The sequence below is a fragment of the Oncorhynchus tshawytscha genome, linkage group LG24 (genome assembly GCF_018296145.1).
Source record: "Oncorhynchus tshawytscha isolate Ot180627B linkage group LG24, Otsh_v2.0, whole genome shotgun sequence".
Lineage (NCBI taxonomy): Eukaryota > Metazoa > Chordata > Actinopteri > Salmoniformes > Salmonidae > Oncorhynchus > Oncorhynchus tshawytscha.
In genome coordinates this window covers 32,617,797-32,637,048 of record NC_056452.1, presented here as the reverse complement: position 1 = coordinate 32,637,048, position 19,252 = coordinate 32,617,797, and the positions used below count along the sequence as shown (strand labels likewise).

Here is a 19,252-nt window from a genome sequence, read left to right as displayed (position 1 = left end):
TTCTGGGCCTGAGTAACAGGCAGTTTACTTTGTGCACACTTTTCATCCGGAGGTGAAAATACTGCCCCCTACCCAAAAGAGATTAAACTCGATACAATGAAGATCTGTAAAGTTATTTGGATTTTTGCAAATTATCTTTGAAAGACTGAAAAAGGGACATTTCTTTTTTTGCTGAGTTTATATACCAGTTTCATTTAAGGACCAAAACATTGACCGCTGACAGAAATAGAAAACTAGTTGGGTAGAATTTTCGTACCGATTCCACTTGGTTTTATGAATCGATTTGCAAAACGACGCCGGTTTCAAAACATAGAATTTTTCAATTTAAACTATTGTACACAATTCTTGCGACCACTATAATGTTTTATGTATGAGGGATAAACCATGTACATACATGGTTTTGCTGCGAGGAGTAATTTGGTCATTTGTTTTGGTACTGTCCATATGTATCTCGTTTTTGGTCACAAGTCCAGGAATGGCTGAAGAATTGTAACATTTACCTAGAATTAACGCTGCAGATAGAAATACTGGGTGATTTGAAACGTCATAGTCAATCAATCAATAATGTAAGAATTATTTTAGAAATATTTTAGCATAAATGTTTATCTTTAATTTACAATCTGTAGAAACTATGAGAATTGAAATGTTCAGCACTTTTGTGAAGCATCACAGCACAGTTGAAAATATATGGTAAATAGAAATCCAATATGGATGGTGTAGAGAGGTAGATGGGAGGGGTTGAATGGAGCTGAAGGAGTAATAACAACAAGACAACTCATGTAAAATATACCATGTCCGTAAAATATATATAGATTCAGAACTTTTGTCAAACAGGGTGGACATCAGAAATAGATGGGAGAGGTTGAGGGTAGAGGAATGCCAGGATTTAAAACGAACAAAATATAACCATTGTAAAATATACTGTGTCCGTAAAACGTATATAGTGTGTATAAGATGGAAGTAGAAGTGTTATTGTCCATTAGTTTTCTCCAGTAGGGTTAGTGGAAAATAATAAAGGAAAATATATTTTAAAAATATCTATATACAGTACCAGTCAAAAGTTTGGACACACCTACTCATTCCAGGGTTTTTCTTAATTTTTTACTATTTTCAACAATGTAGAATTTCTTTCCTTCTTAATGCATTTGAGCCAGTCAGTTGTGTTGTGACAGGGTAGGGGTGGTATACAGAAGATAGCCCAATTTGGTAAAAGAGTCCATATTATGGCAAGAACAGCTCAAATAAGTAAAGGGAAACGACAGTCTGTCATTACTTTAAGACATGAAGGTCGGTCAATACGTAAAGTTTCAAGGACTTTGAAAGTTTCTTCAAGTGCAGTTGCCAAAAGCATTGAGCACTATAATGAATCTGACTCTCATGAGGACCACCACAAGAAAAGAAGACCCAGAGTTACCTCTGCTGCAGAGGATAAGTTCAAGTAATATCTCAACATCAACTGTTCATTGGAGACTTTGTGAATCAGGCCTTCCTGGTCGAATTGCTGCAAAGAAACCACTACTAATGGACACCAATAAGAAGAAGAGACTTGCCTGGGCCAAGAAACATGAGCAATGGGCATTAGACCGGTGGAAATCTGTCCTTTGGTCTGATGAGTCCGAATTTGAGATTTTTGGTTCCAACCGCTGTGTCTTTGTGTGACCCAGAATAGGTGAACGGATGATCTCTGCATGTGTGTTTCCCACTGTGAAGCATGGAGGAGGAGGCGTGATGGTGTGGGGGTGCTTTGATGGTGACACTGTCAGTGATTTATTTAGAATTCAAGGCACACTTAACCAGCATGGCTACCACAGCATTCTGCAGCAACACGCCATCCCTTCTGGTTTGCGCTTAGGGTGACTATCATTTGGTTTTCAACAGGACAATGACCCAACACACATCCAGGCTGTGTAAGGGCTATTTGACCAAGATGTTGAGTGATGGAGTGCTGCATCAGATGACCTGGCCTCTACAATCACCCAACCTCAACCAAATTGGTTGGTTTGGGATGAATTGGACCTTTAGAGTGAAGGAAAAGCAGCCAATAAGTGCTCAGCATATGCGGGAACTCCTTCAAGACTGTTGGAAAAGCATTCCAGGTGAAGCTGGTTGACAGAATGCCAAGAGTGTGCAAAGCTGTCATCAAGTCATCAAGGATGGCTACTTTAAAGAATCTCAAATATAAAATATATTTAGATTTGTTTAACACTTGTTTTGGTTACTACATGATTCCATATGTGTTATTTCATAGTGTTGATGTCTTCACTATTATTCTACAATGTAGAATAAGTAAAAATAAAGAAAAAACATTGAATAGGGTGTGGGTGTGTCCAAACTTTTGACTGGTACTGAATATCTCGCTAGCGAGTTTCCTTTTAGACAGTTATCAAGACAGTGGTTATGATCGTCACTGTTAACTGGCAACAATTTTTGTATTCCGTTTTTCCGTTAACCGACATCTGTTATAACAAAAGGCATAACACGTAATTCGGGAAAATTCATACATTTTCCGGCGCTCTGGCACTCTCTTACTAAAGTGCTCTGAGGTAGAATGCCTATCGATTCTCACAGTGTGAAAGCAGCTCGGGCCGTCTCTCACGTCTCGTCTCATCTCATCTCACCCGTCCCAGTCCTGGAGAGACAATGACGTCGTGACTAGCTGTCAGGTTTTGAGTTGGTTTGATGAGGTAGGAGCAGGAGGTCAGATGAGGGCGTGAATTGTTTGTTTACTGACATTACTAACTCTCTAACCTTCCTCTCCCCCCTCTTCCTCTTCAGGTGACCTTTAAACCAGACCTGACCACAGCAGAGGTCCATGATGACAGCATCCAAGGCCCTCTGAAGGTACGAGCCCGGCCAGGCCAGCCTCAAACCAGCCTCAGGCCAGCCTCAAGCCAGCCTCAGGCCAGCCTCAAGCCAGCCTCAGGCCAGCCTCAGGCCAGACTCAGGCCAGCCTCAGACCAGCCTCAGGCCAGCCTCAGGCCAGCCTCAGACCAGCCTCAGGCCAGCCTCAGGCCAGCCTCAGACCAGCCTCAGGCCAGCCTCAGGCCAGCCTCAGACCAGCCTCAGACCAGCCTCAGGCCAGCCTCAGGCCAGCCTCAGGCCAGCCTCAGACCAGCCTCAGGCCAGCCTCAGGCCAGCCTCAGACCAGCCTCAGACCAGCCTCAGGCCAGCCTCAGACCAGCCTCAGACCAGCCTCAGGCCAGCCTCAGACCAGCCTCAGACCAGCCTCAGGCCAGCCTCAGGCCAGCCTCAGACCAGCCTCAGACCAGCCTCAGGCCAGCCTCAGACCAGCCTCAGGCCAGCCTCAGACCAGCCTCAGACCAGCCTCAGGCCACCTCTGTTGTCTTATACTCTTCATTACAATGGTATCTTTTCACGTCTACATGAAGTGATCAGGACTTAGTCACCATAGCCAGATAAATGTCAGCCAGTATTGAATGTTAACAGCAGTATGTCTGGTCTGTCAGGTTGGTGCTGTAGTAGAGGTGAAGAACCCTGATGGAGTGTACCAGGAAGCTTCCATCAACAAGCTGACTGACTGCAGTATATACACTGTTGGTGAGTCAATTCTTTTTCTCTATCTTTTTATTGGTTCTATCACTGTATATACTGTTGGTGAGTCCCTGGTGGGGACTATCACTATATGTACTGTTGGTGAGTCCCTGGTGGGGACTATCACTATATATACTGTTGGTGAGTCCCTGGTGGGGACTATCACTATATATACTGTTGGTGAGTCCCTGGTGGGGACTATCACTATATATACTATTGGTGAGTCCCTGGTGGGGACTATCACTATATGTACTGTTGGTGAGTTCCTTGAGGGGGACTATCACTATATATACTGTTGGTGAGTCCCTGGTGGGGACTATCACTATATGTACTGTTGGTGAGTCCCTGGCGGGGACTATCACTATATATACTGTTGGTGAGTCCCTGGTGGGGACTATCACTATATATACTGTTGGTGAGTCCCTGGTGGGGACTATCACTATATATACTGTTGGTGAGTCCCTGGCGGGGACTATCACTATATATACTGTTGGTGAGTCCCTGGTGGGGACTATCACTATATATACTGTTGGTGAGTCCCTGGTGGGGACTATCACTATATATACTGTTGGTGAGTCCCTGGCGGGGACTATCACTATATGTACCGTTGGTGAGTCCCTGGCGGGGACTATCACTATATGTACTGTTGGTAAGCACTGTTTGGTTCTATCACTATATATACTGTTGGTGAGTCCCTGGTGGGGACTATCACTATATATACTGTTGGTGAGCACTGTTTGGTTCTATCACTATATATACTGTTGGTGAGCACTGTTTGGTTCTATCACTATATATACTGTTGGTGAGCACTGTTTGGTTCTATCACTATATATACTGTTGGTAAGCACTGTTTGGTTCTATTACTATATATACTGTTGGTGAGTCCCTGGCGGGGACTATCACTATATATACTGTTGGTAAGCACTGTTTGGTTCTATCACTATATACACTGTTGGTAAGCACTGGTTGGTTCTATCACTATATACACTGTTGGTGAGTCCCTGGCGGGGACTATCACTATATATACTGTTGGTGAGTCCCTGGCGGGGACTATCACTATATATACTGTTGGTGAGCACTGTTTGGTTCTATCACTATATATACTGTTGGTGAGCACTGTTTGGTTCTATCACTATATATACTGTTGGTGAGTCCCTGGCGGGGACTATCACTATATATACTGTTGGTGAGTCCCTGGCGGGACTATCACTATATATACTGTTGGTGAGTCCCTGGCGGGGACTATCACTATATATACTGTTGGTGAGCACTGTTTGGTTCTATCACTATATATACTGTTGGTGAGCACTGTTTGGTTCTATCACTATATATACTGTTGTTGAGCACTGTTTGGTTCTATCACTATATATACTGTTGGTGAGTCCTTGGCGGGGACTATCACTATATATACTGTTGGTGAGCACTGTTTGGTTCTATCACTATATATACTGTTGGTGAGTCCTTGGCGGGGACTATCACTATATATACTGTTGGTGAGCACTGTTTGGTTCTATTACTATATATACTGTTGGTGAGTCCCTGGCGGGGACTATCACTATATATACTGTTGGTGAGCACTGTTTGGTTCTATCACTATATATACTGTTGGTGAGCACTGTTTGGTTCTATCACTATATATACTGTTGGTGAGTCCCTGGCGGGGACTATCACTATATATACTGTTGGTGAGCACTGTTTGGTTCTATCACTGTATATACTGTTGGTGAGTCCCTGGCGGGGACTATCACTGTATATACTGTTGGTGAGCACTGTTTGGTTCTATCACTATATATACTGTTGGTGAGTCCCTGGCGGGGACTATCACTATATACACTGTTGGTGAGCACTGTTTGGTTCTATTACTATATATACTGTTGGTGAGCACTGTTTGGTTCTATCACTATATATACTGTTGGTGAGCACTGTTTGGTTCTATCACTATATATACTGTTGGTGAGCACTGTTTGGTTCTATCACTATATATACTGTTGGTGAGCACTGTTTGGTTCTATCACTATATATACTGTTGGTGAGCACTGTTTGGTACTGTCTATCACTGTATATACTGTTGGTGAGCACTGTTTGGTTCTATCACTATATATACTGTTGGTGAGCACTGTTTGGTTCTATCACTATATATACTGTTGGTGAGCACTGTTTGGTTCTATCACTATATATACTGTTGGTGAGCACTGTTTGGTTCTATCACTGTATATACTGTTGGTGAGTCCCTGACGGGGACTATCACTATATATACTGTTGGTGAGCACTGTTTGGTTCTATTACTATATATACTGTTGGTGAGTCCCTGGCGGGGACTATCACTATATATACTGTTGGTGAGCACTGTTTGGTTCTATTACTATATATACTGTTGGTGAGTCCTTGGCGGGGACTATCACTATATATACTGTTGGTGAGTCCCTGGTGGGGACTATCACTATATATACTGTTGGTGAGTCCCTGGCGGGGACTATCACTATATATACTGTTGGTGAGTCCCTGGTGGGGAATATCACTATATATACTGTTGGTGAGTCCCTGGCGGGGACTATCACTATATATACTGTTGGTGAGTCCCTGGCGGGGACTATCACTATATATACTGTTGGTGAGTCCCTGGTGGGGACTATCACTATATATACTGTTGGTGAGTCCCTGGCGGGGACTATCACTATATATACTGTTGGTGAGTCCCTGGTGGGGACTATCACTATATATACTGTTGGTGAGTCCCTGGCGGGGACTATCACTATATATACTGTTGGTGAGTCCCTGGCGGGGACTATCACTATATATACTGTTGGTGAGCACTGTTTGGTTCTATCACTATATATACTGTTGGTGAGCACTGTTTGGTTCTATCACTATATATACTGTTGGTGAGCACTGTTTGGTTCTATCACTATATATACTGTTGGTGAGCACTGTTTGGTTCTATCACTATATATACTGTTGGTGAGCACTGTTTGGTTCTATCACTATATATACTGTTGGTGAGCACTGTTTGGTTCTATCACTATATATCCTGTTGGTGAGCACTTTTTGGTTCTATCACTATATATACTGTTGGTGAGCACTGTTTGGTTCTATCACTATATATACTGTTGGTGAGCACTGTTTGGTACTGTCTATCACTGTATACACAGAGTGGGTCTCTGGGTCTGTGCACACACCCATGCACATACACACACCGACACAACACAAACACATACATACAATGCATTCGATAAGTATTCAGACCCTTTGACTTTCTCCACATTTTGTTACATTACAGCCTTATTCTAAAATGTATTAAATTTTTAAAAAATCCTCCTCAATCTACATACCTCATAATGACAAAGTGAAAACGGGTATTTACAATGTTTACTAAATAAATAAACATATTTACATAAGTTTTCATACCCTTCTATTATGAGAAATTGAGCTCAGGCTCATCCTGTTTCCATTGATTATCCTTGAGATGTTTCTACAACTTGATTAGAGTCCACCTGTGGTACATTCAATTGATTTAAAATCACATCTTATTGGTCACATACACATATTTAGCAGATGTTATTGCAGGTGTACTCCCTGTTCACCCACGACTGCGTGGCCACGCACGCCCCCAACTCAATCATCAAGTTTGCAGACGACACTACAGTGGTAGGCTTGATTACCAACAACGACGAGACGGCCTACAGGGAGGAGGTGAGGGCCCCCGGAGTGTGGTGTCAGGAAAATAACCTCACACTCAACGTCAACAAAACAAAGGAGATGATCGTGGACTTCAGGAAACCTGCAGAGGGAACACCCCCCTATCCACATCGACGGGACAGTAGTGGAGAGGGTAGCAAGTTTTAAGTTCCTCGGTGTACACATCACGGACAAACTGAAATGGTCCACCCACACAGACAGCATCGTGAAGAAGGCGCAGCAGCGCCTCTTCAACCTCAGGAGGCTGAATAAATTTGGCTTGTCACCAAAAGCACTCACAGATGCACAATCAACTTCTACAGATGCACAATCAAGAGCATCCTGTCGGGCTGTATCACCGCCTGGTACGGCAACTGCACCGCCCACAACCGTAAGGCCCTCCAGAGTGTAGTGAGGTCTGCACAACGCATCACCGGGGGCAAACTACCTGCCCTCCAGGACACCTACACCACCCGATGTCACAGGAAGGCCAAAAAGATCATTAAGGACAACAACCACCCGAGCCACTGCCTGTTCACCCCGCTATCATCCAGAAGGCGAGGTCAGTACAGATGCATCAAAGCTGGGACCGAGAGACTGAAAAACAGCTTCTATCTCAAGGCCATCAGACTGTTAAACAGTCATCACTAACACAGAGAGGCTGCTGCCAACACACTGACTCAACTCCAGCCACTTATATAATAAAACAATTGGATGTAATAAATGTATCACTAGTCACTTAAACAATGCCACTTAATATAATGTTTACATACCCTATATTACTAATATCATATGTATATACTGTACTCTATACCATCTACTGCATCTTGCCTATGCTGTTCTGTACCATCACTCATTCATATATATATGGACATATTCTTATTCATTCCTTTAACCTTGTGTGTATAAGGTAGTTGTTGTGAAATTGTTAGATTACTTGTTAGATATTTCTGCACGGTCGGAACTAGAAGCACAAGCATTTCGCTACACTCTCATTAACATCTGCTAACCATGTGTATGTGACAAATAAAATTTGATTTGATTTGATTTGCTTCCTCCCAGTTCTCTGCTGCCAATGACTGGAACTGCAAAAATCACTGAAGCTGGAAACTCATATCTCCCTCGCTAGCTTTAAGCACCAGCTGTCAGAGCAGCTCACAGATCACTGCTCATAGCCCATCTTGTGAATAGCCCATCCAACTACCTCATCCCCATACTGTTATTTGTTTTATTTATCTTGCTCCTTTGCACCCCAGTATCTCTACTTGCACATTCATCTGTGTATGTGACAAATAACATTGTATTTTATTTGTGTAGTGAAATGTTTGTGTTCCTAGCTCAGTGCAGTAGTATCTAACAATTCACAACAATATATACAAATCTAAAAGTAAAATAATGGAATTTAGAAATATTAGGATGACCAATGTCGGAATGGCATTGACTAAAATACACTAGAATAGAATACAGTATATAAATCAAATCCATTTTTATTTGTCACATGCGCCGAATACAACAGGTGTAAGGTAGACCTTACAGTGAAATGCTGAATACAACAGGTGTAGTAGACCTTACAGTGAAATGCTGAATACAACAGGTGTAGTAGACCTTACAGTGAAATGCTGAATACAACAGGTGTAAGGTAGACCTTACAGTGAAATGCTGAATACAACAGGTGTAAGGTAGACCTTACTGTGAAATTCTCACTTTCAAGCCCTTAACCAAGAGTGCAGTTCAAGAAATAGAGTTAAAGTATTTACTAAATAAACTAAAGTAAAACATTCAATAAAATAACAATAACGAGGCTATATGCAGGGGTTACTGGTACCGAGTCAACGTGCGGGGTTACAGGTTAGCCTGTAGGAAATTTGTACATGTAGGTAGGGGTAAAGTGACTATGCATAGATATAGATGATAAACAGCGATTAGCAGCAGTGTAAAAATAGAAAAAAGGGGGTTGGTCCATTTAAATTGGCTGGGTTTTCATTTAATGAATTGTTCAGCAGTCTTGGGGGGTAGAAGCTGTTAAAGAGCCTCTTGGACCTCGACTTCAGCACCACTTATGACTTGGGTGGAGAGCTAAGCACACACCCCTGAGGGCCCCAGTGTTGAGTATCAGCGTGGCAGATGTGTTGTTGCCTACTCCTATCAGCTGGAGGTGGCCAAGGTATGATTGAGATTGCATCATCTGTGGATCTGTTGGGGCGGTATGCGAATTGGACTGGGTCTAGGGTTTCCGGGATGATGGTGTTAATTTGAGTCATGGACAGCCTTTCAAAGCACTTCATGGCTACAGATGTGAGTGCTATGGGGTGGTAGTCATTTAGGCAAGTTACCATCACTTCCTTGGGCACAGGGACTATGGTGGTCTGTTTGAAACACATAGGTCTTACAGACTGGGTCAGGGAGAGGTTGAAAATGTCAGTGAGGACACTTGCCAGTTGGTCACGCTCTGAGTCCTGGTAATCCGTCTGGCCCCGCAGCCTTGTGAATGCTGACCTGTTTAAAGGTCTTGCTCACATCGGCTACGGAGAACATGATCACACAGTTGTTGACGATGCACTTATTGATGAAGCCAGTGACTGCTGTGGTGTACTCCTCAATGCCATTGGATGAATCCCGGGACATTTTCTGTGCAAAACAGTCCTGTAGTGTTGCATCCTTTTTGCTTTCGTTTTTGCCTGTAAGCAGGAATCAGGAAGATAGCATTATGGTCAGATTTGCCAAAGGGAGGGAGAGCTTTATGCGTCTCTGTTTGGGGAGTAAAGCTGGTCTAGAGTTGTTTTCCCTCTGGTTGCACATGTGACATGCTGGTAGAAATGAGGTAAAATGGATTTAAGTTTCCCTGCGTTAAAGCCTCCGGCCACTAGGAGCACCGCATTTTCTTGTTTGTTTTTGTCTTTATACAGCTGGTTGAGTCTTAGTGCCAGCATCGGTTCGTGGTGGTAAATAGACGGCTACGAATAATGAACAGTACCAGTCAAAAGTTTGGACACAACTACTCATTCCAGGGTTTTTCTTTTAATCTTACTGTTTTCTACAACGTAGAATTATAGTGAGGACATCAAAACTATGAAATAACATATGGAATCATGTAGTAACCAAAAAAGTGTGAAACAAATCAAAATATATTTTATATTTGAGATTCTTCAAAGTAGCCAACCTTTGACTTGATGACAGCTTTGCACACTCTTGGCGTTCTCTCAGTCTGAGGTCCTGAACGCTCTGGAGCAGGTTTTCATCAAGGATCTCTCTTTAATTTGCTCCGTTCATCTTTCCCTCGATCCTGACTGTTCTCCCAGCCCCTGCCGCTGAAAAACATCATCACAGCATGATGCTGCCACCACCACGATGCTTCACCTTAGGAATGGTGCCAGGTTTCCTCCAGACGTGATGGAAGTTAAATCTTGGTTTCATCAGACCAGAGAATCTTGTTTATCATGGTCTGAGTCCTTTTAGGTGCCTTTTTGCAAACTCCAAGCGGGCTATTGTGCATTTTACTGAGAAGTGGCTTCCGTCTGGCCACATAAAAGTCTGATTAGTGGAGTGCTGTAAAAACGTTTGTCCTTCTGGACGGAAGGAACTCTGGAGCTCTGTCAGAGTGACCATCTGGTTCTTGGCCGGGCGGCCAGCTCTAGGAAGAGTCTTGGTGGTTCCAAACTTCTTCCATTTTTAAGAATGATGGAGGCTACTGTGTTCTTGGGGACCTTCAACGCTGCAGACGGTTTTTGGTACCCTTCCCCAGATTTGTGCCTCGACACAATCCCGTCTCGGAGCTCTACAGACAAGGTTTTTGACCTCATGGCTTGGTTTTTGCTCTGACATGCACTGTCAAGTGTGGGACCTTATATAGACAGGTGTGTACCTTTCCAAATCATGTCCAATCAATTGAATTTACCACAGGTGGACTCCAAGTTGTAGAAACATCTCAAGGGTGATCAATGGAAACAGGATGCACCTGAGCTACATTTTGAGTCTCATAGCGAAGGGTCTGCATACTTATGTAAATATGCAAAAACGTCTAAAAACCTGTTTTCGCTTTGTCGTTATGTATGTAGATTGATGAGGGGAAAAAATAATGTAATCCATTTTAGAATCAGGCTGTAACATAACAAAATGTGGAAAAAGTTGAAGGGTCTGAATACTTCCTGAATGTGCTCTATATCAGGCAGCAGCCTCTAAGGTGCAGGGTTGAGTAATCAGGTGTTAGCCGGCCAGTGATGGCTATTTCACAGTCTGATGGCCTTGAGATAGAAGCTGTTTTCAGTCTCTCTGGCCCAGCTTTGATGCACCTGTATTGATCTAGACTTCTGGATGATATTGGGGTGAACAGGCCGTGGCTCGGGTCCTTGATGATCTTTTTGGCCTTCCTGTGCCCCTGGTGATGCATTGGGCAGACCGCACCACCCTCTGTTGAGTCCTGCGGTTGCGGGCGGTGCAGTTGCCGTACCAGGCGGTGATATAGCCTGACAGGATGCTCTCAATTGTGCATCTGTAAAGCTTTGTGAGGGTCTTAGGTGACAAGCCAAATTTCTTCAGGTTCCTGAGGTTGAAGAGACACTGTTGCTTCTTCTTCACCACGCTGTCTGTGTGGGTGGACCATTTCAGGTTGTCAGTGATGTGTACGCTGAGGAACTTAAAACTCCACTACTGCCCCGTAGATGTGGATAGGGTGGTGCTCCCTCTGCTGTTTCCTGAAGTCCTCTATCGTCTCCTTTGTTTTGTTTTGTTGACGTTGAGTGAGAGGTTATTTTCCTGGCACCACACTCCCAGGGCCCTCACCTCCTCCCTGTAGGCTGTCTCGTCATTGTTGGTAATCAGGTCTACAACTGTTGTGTCGTCTGCAAACTTGATGATTGAGTTGGAGGCATGCGTGGCCACGCAGTCATGGGAGAACAGGGAGAACAGGATGGGGCTGAGTAAGCACCCTTGTGGGGCCCCAGTGTTGAGGACCCAGTTGTACAGGGCGGAGTTCAGACCCAGGTCCCAGAGCTTAATGATGAGCTTGGAGGGTACAATGGTGTTGAAGGCTGAGCTATAGTCAATGAACAGCATTTTTACATAGGAATACTCTTGTCCAGATGGGATATGGCAGTGCAATGGCGATTGGATCATCTGTGGATCTGTAGGGGTGGTAAGCAAGTTGAAGTGGGTCTAGGGTGTCAGGTAAGGTAGAGCTGATATGATGATAGAAGTGAGTACTACGGGACAATAGTAATTTAGTTCAGTTACCTTTCCTTTCTTGAGAACAGGAACAATGGTGGATATCTTGAAGCAAGTGGTAACAGCAGACGGATAGGGAGTGATTAAAAATGTCCATAAACACTCCATCCAGCTGGTCTGAGCTCTGAGGACGCGGCTAGGGATGCCGTCTGTGCCGGTAGCCTTGCGAGCCTTGCGAGGGTGTCTTACTCACAGAACCCACCGTCCTTGGGAGCAGGCCGCGTCCGTGGTACCTCAAAGCGGGCTTGTCCGGGAGCAAGAACCTTCCACCGAAGGTTAACAACCATCTCTGTAGCACTCCACCAATCAAGCCTTTATGGTAGCGTGGCCACTCCTCAGTAAAAGGAACATACAAGATTCTCTGGTCTGATGAAACCAAGATTGAAGTCTTTGGCCTGAATGTCAAGCACCACGTCTAGAGGAAACCTGGCACCATCCCTACGGTGAAGCATGGTGGTGGCAGCATCATTGTTTTTCAGCAGCAGGGACTGGGAGACTAGTCAGGGTCGAGGGAAAGATGAATGAAGCAAAGTACAGAGAAATCCTTGATGAAAATCTGCTCCAGAGCGCTCAGCATCTCAGACTGGGGCGAAGGTTCACCTTCCAACAGGACAATGAACCTAAGCACACAGACAAGACAATGCAGGAGTAATTAGCTGTGCAGTGACGCTCCCCATCCAACCTGACAGCTTGAGAGGATCTGCAGAGAAGAATGGGTTTAACTTCCCAAATACAGGTGTGCCAAGCGTGTAGTGTCATACCCAAGAAGACTCGAGGCTGTAATCACTGCCAAAGGTGCTTTAAACAAAGTACTGAGTAGAGGGTTTGAATACAAAGTACCCCAAGTTCAAGAATGGCCCCTTTCCCTTTATTCAGATTACAACTGCTCACTTTTGGTTATTTGAAAACAAAATCATCTCCAAAATATTGTTATTTTTTTAAACAAGCCAGTTTGAATCAATATATATATATATATATGTATATATTAAAAAAGGTATAATCTTTGTGAATGATATCATAAATAGGACTGGTGGAGTTATGTCACACATACAGCTAACACAGACATATGGAAATGTCTGCTCTACCCAAAATTACAACCAATCATTGCAGCATTGCCACAAAAATGGAAGAGGCAAGTAGAGGGGAAGTAGGGGAAAAAGTAAGGAACTTGTATGTCGGCCCTGTATTAAAGACCATAAATGGTTAAAGAAAAGTGTGATTAATAAAAACACATACCAATCTCATTTAAGGACCAAAAAACTGACCGCTGTGCCATACAGATTGCAAAATAGTTGGGAAAAGTTTTTCGGTGTACCGATTCCATGGCACATGGTTTATGAATTGACACGCAAAATGACGCCAGATTCACAACTTAGAATTTTTCTATTTAAATTATTATTCACAATTCTTGCAACAATAGAATGTTATATATGTATGCACGGCCAGGTGGACTGGGGAGGAGTCATCAGGCCAGGTAGTCCTGAGGCATGGTCCTAGGGGAGGGAGGGGGAGAGAGAGAGTGAACGAGAGAATTAGAGGGAGAGTACTTAAATTCACACAGGACTCCAGATGAGACAGGAGTCCACCTGGTCGTGCTGCTGCTCCAGTTTCAACTGTTCTGCCTGAATCTTGATATGGTCACTAATGTAACCAGGAGGAGAGGTGTCATTTAACACCATCAGCCATGTTTCAGTCAGGCCAATCACATCAAGGTTATGATCAGTGATTAGTTCATTGACTATGACTGCCTCGGAAGTGAAGGATGTAACACTAAGTAGTTTCCTATGTGAGGTATCGCAATCTCTTTCAATAACGACAGGAAATGGAGGAGGTTTTTATTCCAGTGAGATTGCAAAGGCAAACACCGTCATGTTTAGTTTTTCCCAACCTAGATCGAGGCACAGACACGGTCTCAATGGGGATAGCTGAGCTGACTACACAGACTGTGTTAGTGGCAGACTCCACTAAGCTGGCAGGCTGGCTAACAGCCTTCTGCCTGGCCTGCACCCTATCTCATTGTGGAGCTAGAGGAGTTAGAGCCCTGTCTATGTTCGTAGATAAGATGAGAGCACCCCTCCAGCTAGGATGGAGTCCGTCACTCCTCAGCAGGTCAGGCTTGGTCCTGTTTGTGGGTGAGTCCCAGAAAGAGGGCCAATTATCTACAAATTCTATATTTTGGGAGGGGCAGAAAACAGTTTTCAACCAGCGATTGAGGTGTGAGACACTGCTGTAGAGTTCATCACTCTCCCTAACTGGGAGGGGGCCAGAAACAATTACTCGATGCCGACACATCTTTCTAGCTGATTTACACGCTGAGGCTATGCTTGGTGACCTCTGACTGTTTCATCCTAACATCGTTGGTGACGTAGATAACAATATCTCTATACTCTCTACACTCGCCAGTTTTAGCTTTAGCCAGCACCATCTTCAGATTAGCCTTAACGTCGGTAGCCCTGCCCCCTGGTAAACAGTGTATGATCGCTGGATGATTCGTTTTAAGTCTAATACTGCGGGTAATGGAGTCGCCAATGACTAGGGTTTTCAATTAGTCAGATCTAATGGTGGGAAGCTTCAGCATCTCAGACCCGGGAACGGGAGGAGTAGAGACAAGAGAAGGCTCGGCCTCTGACTCCGACTCGCTGCTTAATGGGGAAAACCGGTTGAAAGATTCTGTCGGCTGAATGAGCGACACCAGTTGAGCATTCCTACAGCCTTTCCCTCCAGAAGCCATGAGAAAGTTGTCCGGCTGCGATGACTGTGCGAGGGGATTTATACCAACGTTACTATCTGTACTTACTGGTGGCACAGACACTGTTTCATCCTTTCCTACACTTAAAGTAACCTTGCCTAACGATTGCGTCTGAATCTGGGCTTGCAGCTCAGCTATCCTAGCCAGGCGATAGTTCTCCTTGTGAGACTGTGTCCAAAAATGTCCTATTCCCAAAATGGGACCTCATCAAAAGTAGTGCACTATAACAGGAATAGAGCCCTGGTCTATAGTAGTGCACTATAACGGGAATAGAGCCCTGGTCTATAGTAGTGCACTATAAAGGGAATAGAGCCCTGGTCTATAGTAGTGCACTATAACGGGAATTGGGTGCCGTTTGGGAATCCGCATTCCTGCGTGTGTAGAGTAGATGCCATGGTCTTTATTCTGCCTAACTGCTCTTTTCTCTCTCTCCCTCTCTCCAGTGTTTGATGATGGTGACGAGAAGACACTGAGGCGTTCCTCTCTCTGCCTGAAGGGAGCGCGTCACTTTGCAGAGAGCGAGGCAAGTCTCTGTTGAACTTTACCTCAGTTTTACTACAGTCCTCGGCTGTGTTCCAAACGACCCACTATTCCCTATAGAGCTCTAGTCAAGAGTAGTGCACCAAGTAGGGAATAGGGGGCCATCTGGAACATACGCTGACATTTTATCTGGGAAACAGCTCTTCCCTCAGTCACTTCTTTTTCAATCTTTTAGCCAACAGACACATGTGATCTCCCTCTTCACTGGCTGATTTTGTACCAAGTTTATTCATTAATAATCAAAGTGAAGTGAAGCTTCAGTTGTTTTGTTTTTTAAATGCAGCAGAGACTCTCACTCTGCTGAATGTCAGTACCCTCGTCAACATGGTGCTGTAGAAAATCACTTCTTTTTTGTTCTTTCCTCATTTCATACAGTTGTTTACGTACTCTTAGGTTGGAGTCATTAAAACTCGTTTTTCAACCACTCCACAAATTTATGGTTAACAAACTATAGTTTTGACAAGTCGGTTAGGACATCTACTTTGTGCATGACACAAGTAATTTTTCCAACAATTGTTAACAGACAGATTATTTCACTTATAATTCACTTTATCACAATTCCAGTGGGTCAGAAGTTTACATAAACTAAGTTGACTGTGCCTTAAACAGCTTGGAAAATTCCAGAAAATTATGTCATGGCTTTAGAAGCTTTTGATAGGCTAATTGACATCATTTGAGTCAATTGGAGGTGTACCTTTGGATGTATTTCAAGGCCTACCTTCAAACTCAGTGCCTCTTTGCTTGAAAAATCAAAAGAAATCAGCCAAGACCTCAGAATAAAATTGTAGACCTCCACAAGTCTGGTTCATCCTTGGGAGCAATTTCCAAACGCCTGAAGGTACCACGTTCATCTGTACAAACAATAGTACACAAGTATAAATTCCATGGGACCAGGCAGCCATCATACCGCTCAGGAAGGAGACGCGTTCTGTCTCCTAGAGATGAACGTACTTTGGTGCGAAAAGTGCAAATCAATCCCAGAACAACAGCAAAGTACCTTGTGAAGATGCTGGAGGAAACAGGTAGACAAGTATCTATATCCACAGTAAAACGAGTCCTATATCGACATAACCTGAAATGCCGCTCACCAAGGAAGAAGCCACTGCTCCAAAACACCACCCGAACCGTGATGCACGGGGGTGGCAGCATCATGTTGTGGGGGTGCTTTGCTGCAGGAGGGACTGGTGAACTTCACAAAATAGATGGCATCATGACGGAGGAAAAGTATGTGGATATATTGAAGCAACATCTCAAGACATCAGTCAGGAAGTTAAAGCTTGGTCACAAATGGGTCTTCCAAGTGGATAATGACCCCAAGCATACTTCCAAAGTTGTGGCAAAATGGCTTAAGGACAACAAAGTTGAGGTATTGGAGTGGCCATCACAAAGTCCTGACCTCAATCCTATAGAAAATGTGTGGGCAGAACTGAAAAAGCATGTGCAAGCAAGGAGGCCTACAAACCTGACTCATTTCCACCAGCTCTGTCAGGAGGAGTGGGCCAAAATTCAACCAATTTATTGTGGGAAGCTTGTGGAAGGCTACCCAAAAAGTTTGACCCAAGTTAAACAATTTAAAGGCAATGCAAATACTAAATGAGTGTATGTAAACTTCTGACCCACTGGGAATGTGATGAAAGAAATAAAAGCTGAAATGAATAATTCTCTCTAGTATTATTCTGACAGTTCACATTCTTAAAATAAAGTGGTGATCCTAACTGACCTAAGACAGGGGAATTTATACTAGGATTAAATGTCAGGAATTGTGAAAAACTGAGTTAAAATGTATTTGGCTAAGGTGTATGGAAACTTCTGACTTCAACTGTACATATTGTTTACTGTTAGTGTTTTAACAGTCATGATTCACCATTCCCCCTCTGGTTTGTTGTGGTAACCTGTCCTCCAGCTCTAACCTGTCCTCCAGCTCTAACCTGTCCCCCAACTCTAACCTGTCCTCCAGCTCTAACCTGTCTGCCAGCTCTAACCTGTCCCCCAGCTCTCTCTAACCTGTCCTCCAGCTCTAACCAGTCCCCCCCAGCTCTCTCTAACCTGTCCCCCAGCTCTCTCTAACCTGTCCCCAGCAACCTGTCCCCCAAACCTGTCCCCCAACTCTAACCTGTCCCCAGCTCTAACCTGTCCCCCAGCTCTCTCTAACCTGTCCCCCAGTCTCTCTCTAACCTGTCCCCCAGCTCTCTCTAACCTGTCCCCCAACTCTAACCTGTCCCCCAGCTCTCTCTAACCTGTCCCCAGCTCTCTCTAACCTGTCCCCCAACCTGTCCCCCAGCTCTAACCTGTCCCCCAGCTCTCTAACCTGTCCCCCAGCTCTCTCTAACCTGTCCCCCAACTCTAACCTGTCCCCCCAGCTCTCTCTAACCTGTCCCCCAACTCTAACCTGTCCCCAGCTCTAACCTGTCCCCAGCTCTAACCTGTCCCCAGCTCTAACCTGTCCCCTCTCTAACCTGTCCCCCAGCTCTCTCTAACCTGTCCCCCAACTCTAACCTGTCTCCCAACTCTAACCTGTCCCCCAGCTCTCTCTAACCTGTCCCCAGCTCTAACCTGTCCTCCAGCTCTAACCTGTCCCCCAGCTCTAACCTGTCCCCCAGCTCTCTCTAACCTGTCCCCCAGCTCTCTCTAACCTGTCCCCCAGCTCTAACCTGTCCCCCAGCTCTCTCTAACCTGTCCCCCAGCTCTAACCTGTCCCCCAGCTCTAACCTGTCTCCCAGCTCTAACCTGTCTCCCAGCTCTAACCTGTCTCCCAGCTCTAACCTGTCTCCCAGCTCTCTCTAACCTGTCCCCAGCTCTAACCTGTCCCCCAGCTCTCTCTAACCTGTCCCCCAGCTCTAATCTGTCCCCCAGCTCTCTCTAACCTGTCCCCCAGCTCTCTCTAATGTCTGTCCCCCTGTCCCCCAGCTCTCTCTAACCTGTCCCCAGCTCTAACCTCCCCTGCTCCCCCCCAGCTCTCTCTAACCTGTCCCCCAGCTCTCTCTAACCTGCTCTAACCTGCTGTTTGCTGTTGGTCTCTGTTCCAGACACTAGATCGCCTCCCTCTTACCAACCCTGAGCACTTCGGCACTCCTGTCATCGGCAAGAAGGGGAACCGGGGACGGTCCAATCAGTGGTCCAATCCCCTGTGTGAGTCCATCTCCCCTGGGCTGTAAACTGTTGACTCCACCCTGGGCTGGGGACTGGGCTGTTGACTCCACCCTGGGCTGGGGACTGGGCTGTTGACTCCACCCTGGGCTGGGGACTGGGCTGTTGACTCCACCCTGGGCTGGGGACTGGGCTGTTGACTCCACCCTGGGCTGGGGACTGGGCTGTTGACTCCACCCTGGGCTGGGGACTGGGCTGTTGACTCCACTGAGGACTGAACTTTAAGTAGCAACAGGGCTACTCTGCTGCTGGTGAGGTGAGAGTAAAGAAGAGGGGACTCCTCCGTCACGTCTCTAAACAGTACAACCAATGTAGTCATTTTCCTCTGAGTATTACAGTGGGTGTTTTAGAATCCCTTGATCCATTAGC

The 19,252-nt window shown here is 44.9% G+C and overlaps 1 protein-coding gene across 1 annotated transcript in view; it reads left to right on the top strand.

Annotated features, from left to right (window-relative positions):
• Positions 1 to 19,252, top strand: part of LOC112237455 (AT-rich interactive domain-containing protein 4B) — a gene marked incomplete in the record, with an annotated part of 163,348 nt that overhangs the window by 39,997 nt on the left and 104,099 nt on the right. Inside the window, 4 exon segments of the mRNA XM_042305692.1 lie at positions 2,776 to 2,841; positions 3,468 to 3,558; positions 15,640 to 15,719; positions 18,763 to 18,839. Coding sequence (XP_042161626.1) covers positions 2,776 to 2,841; positions 3,468 to 3,558; positions 15,640 to 15,719; positions 18,763 to 18,839 — 314 coding nt within the window.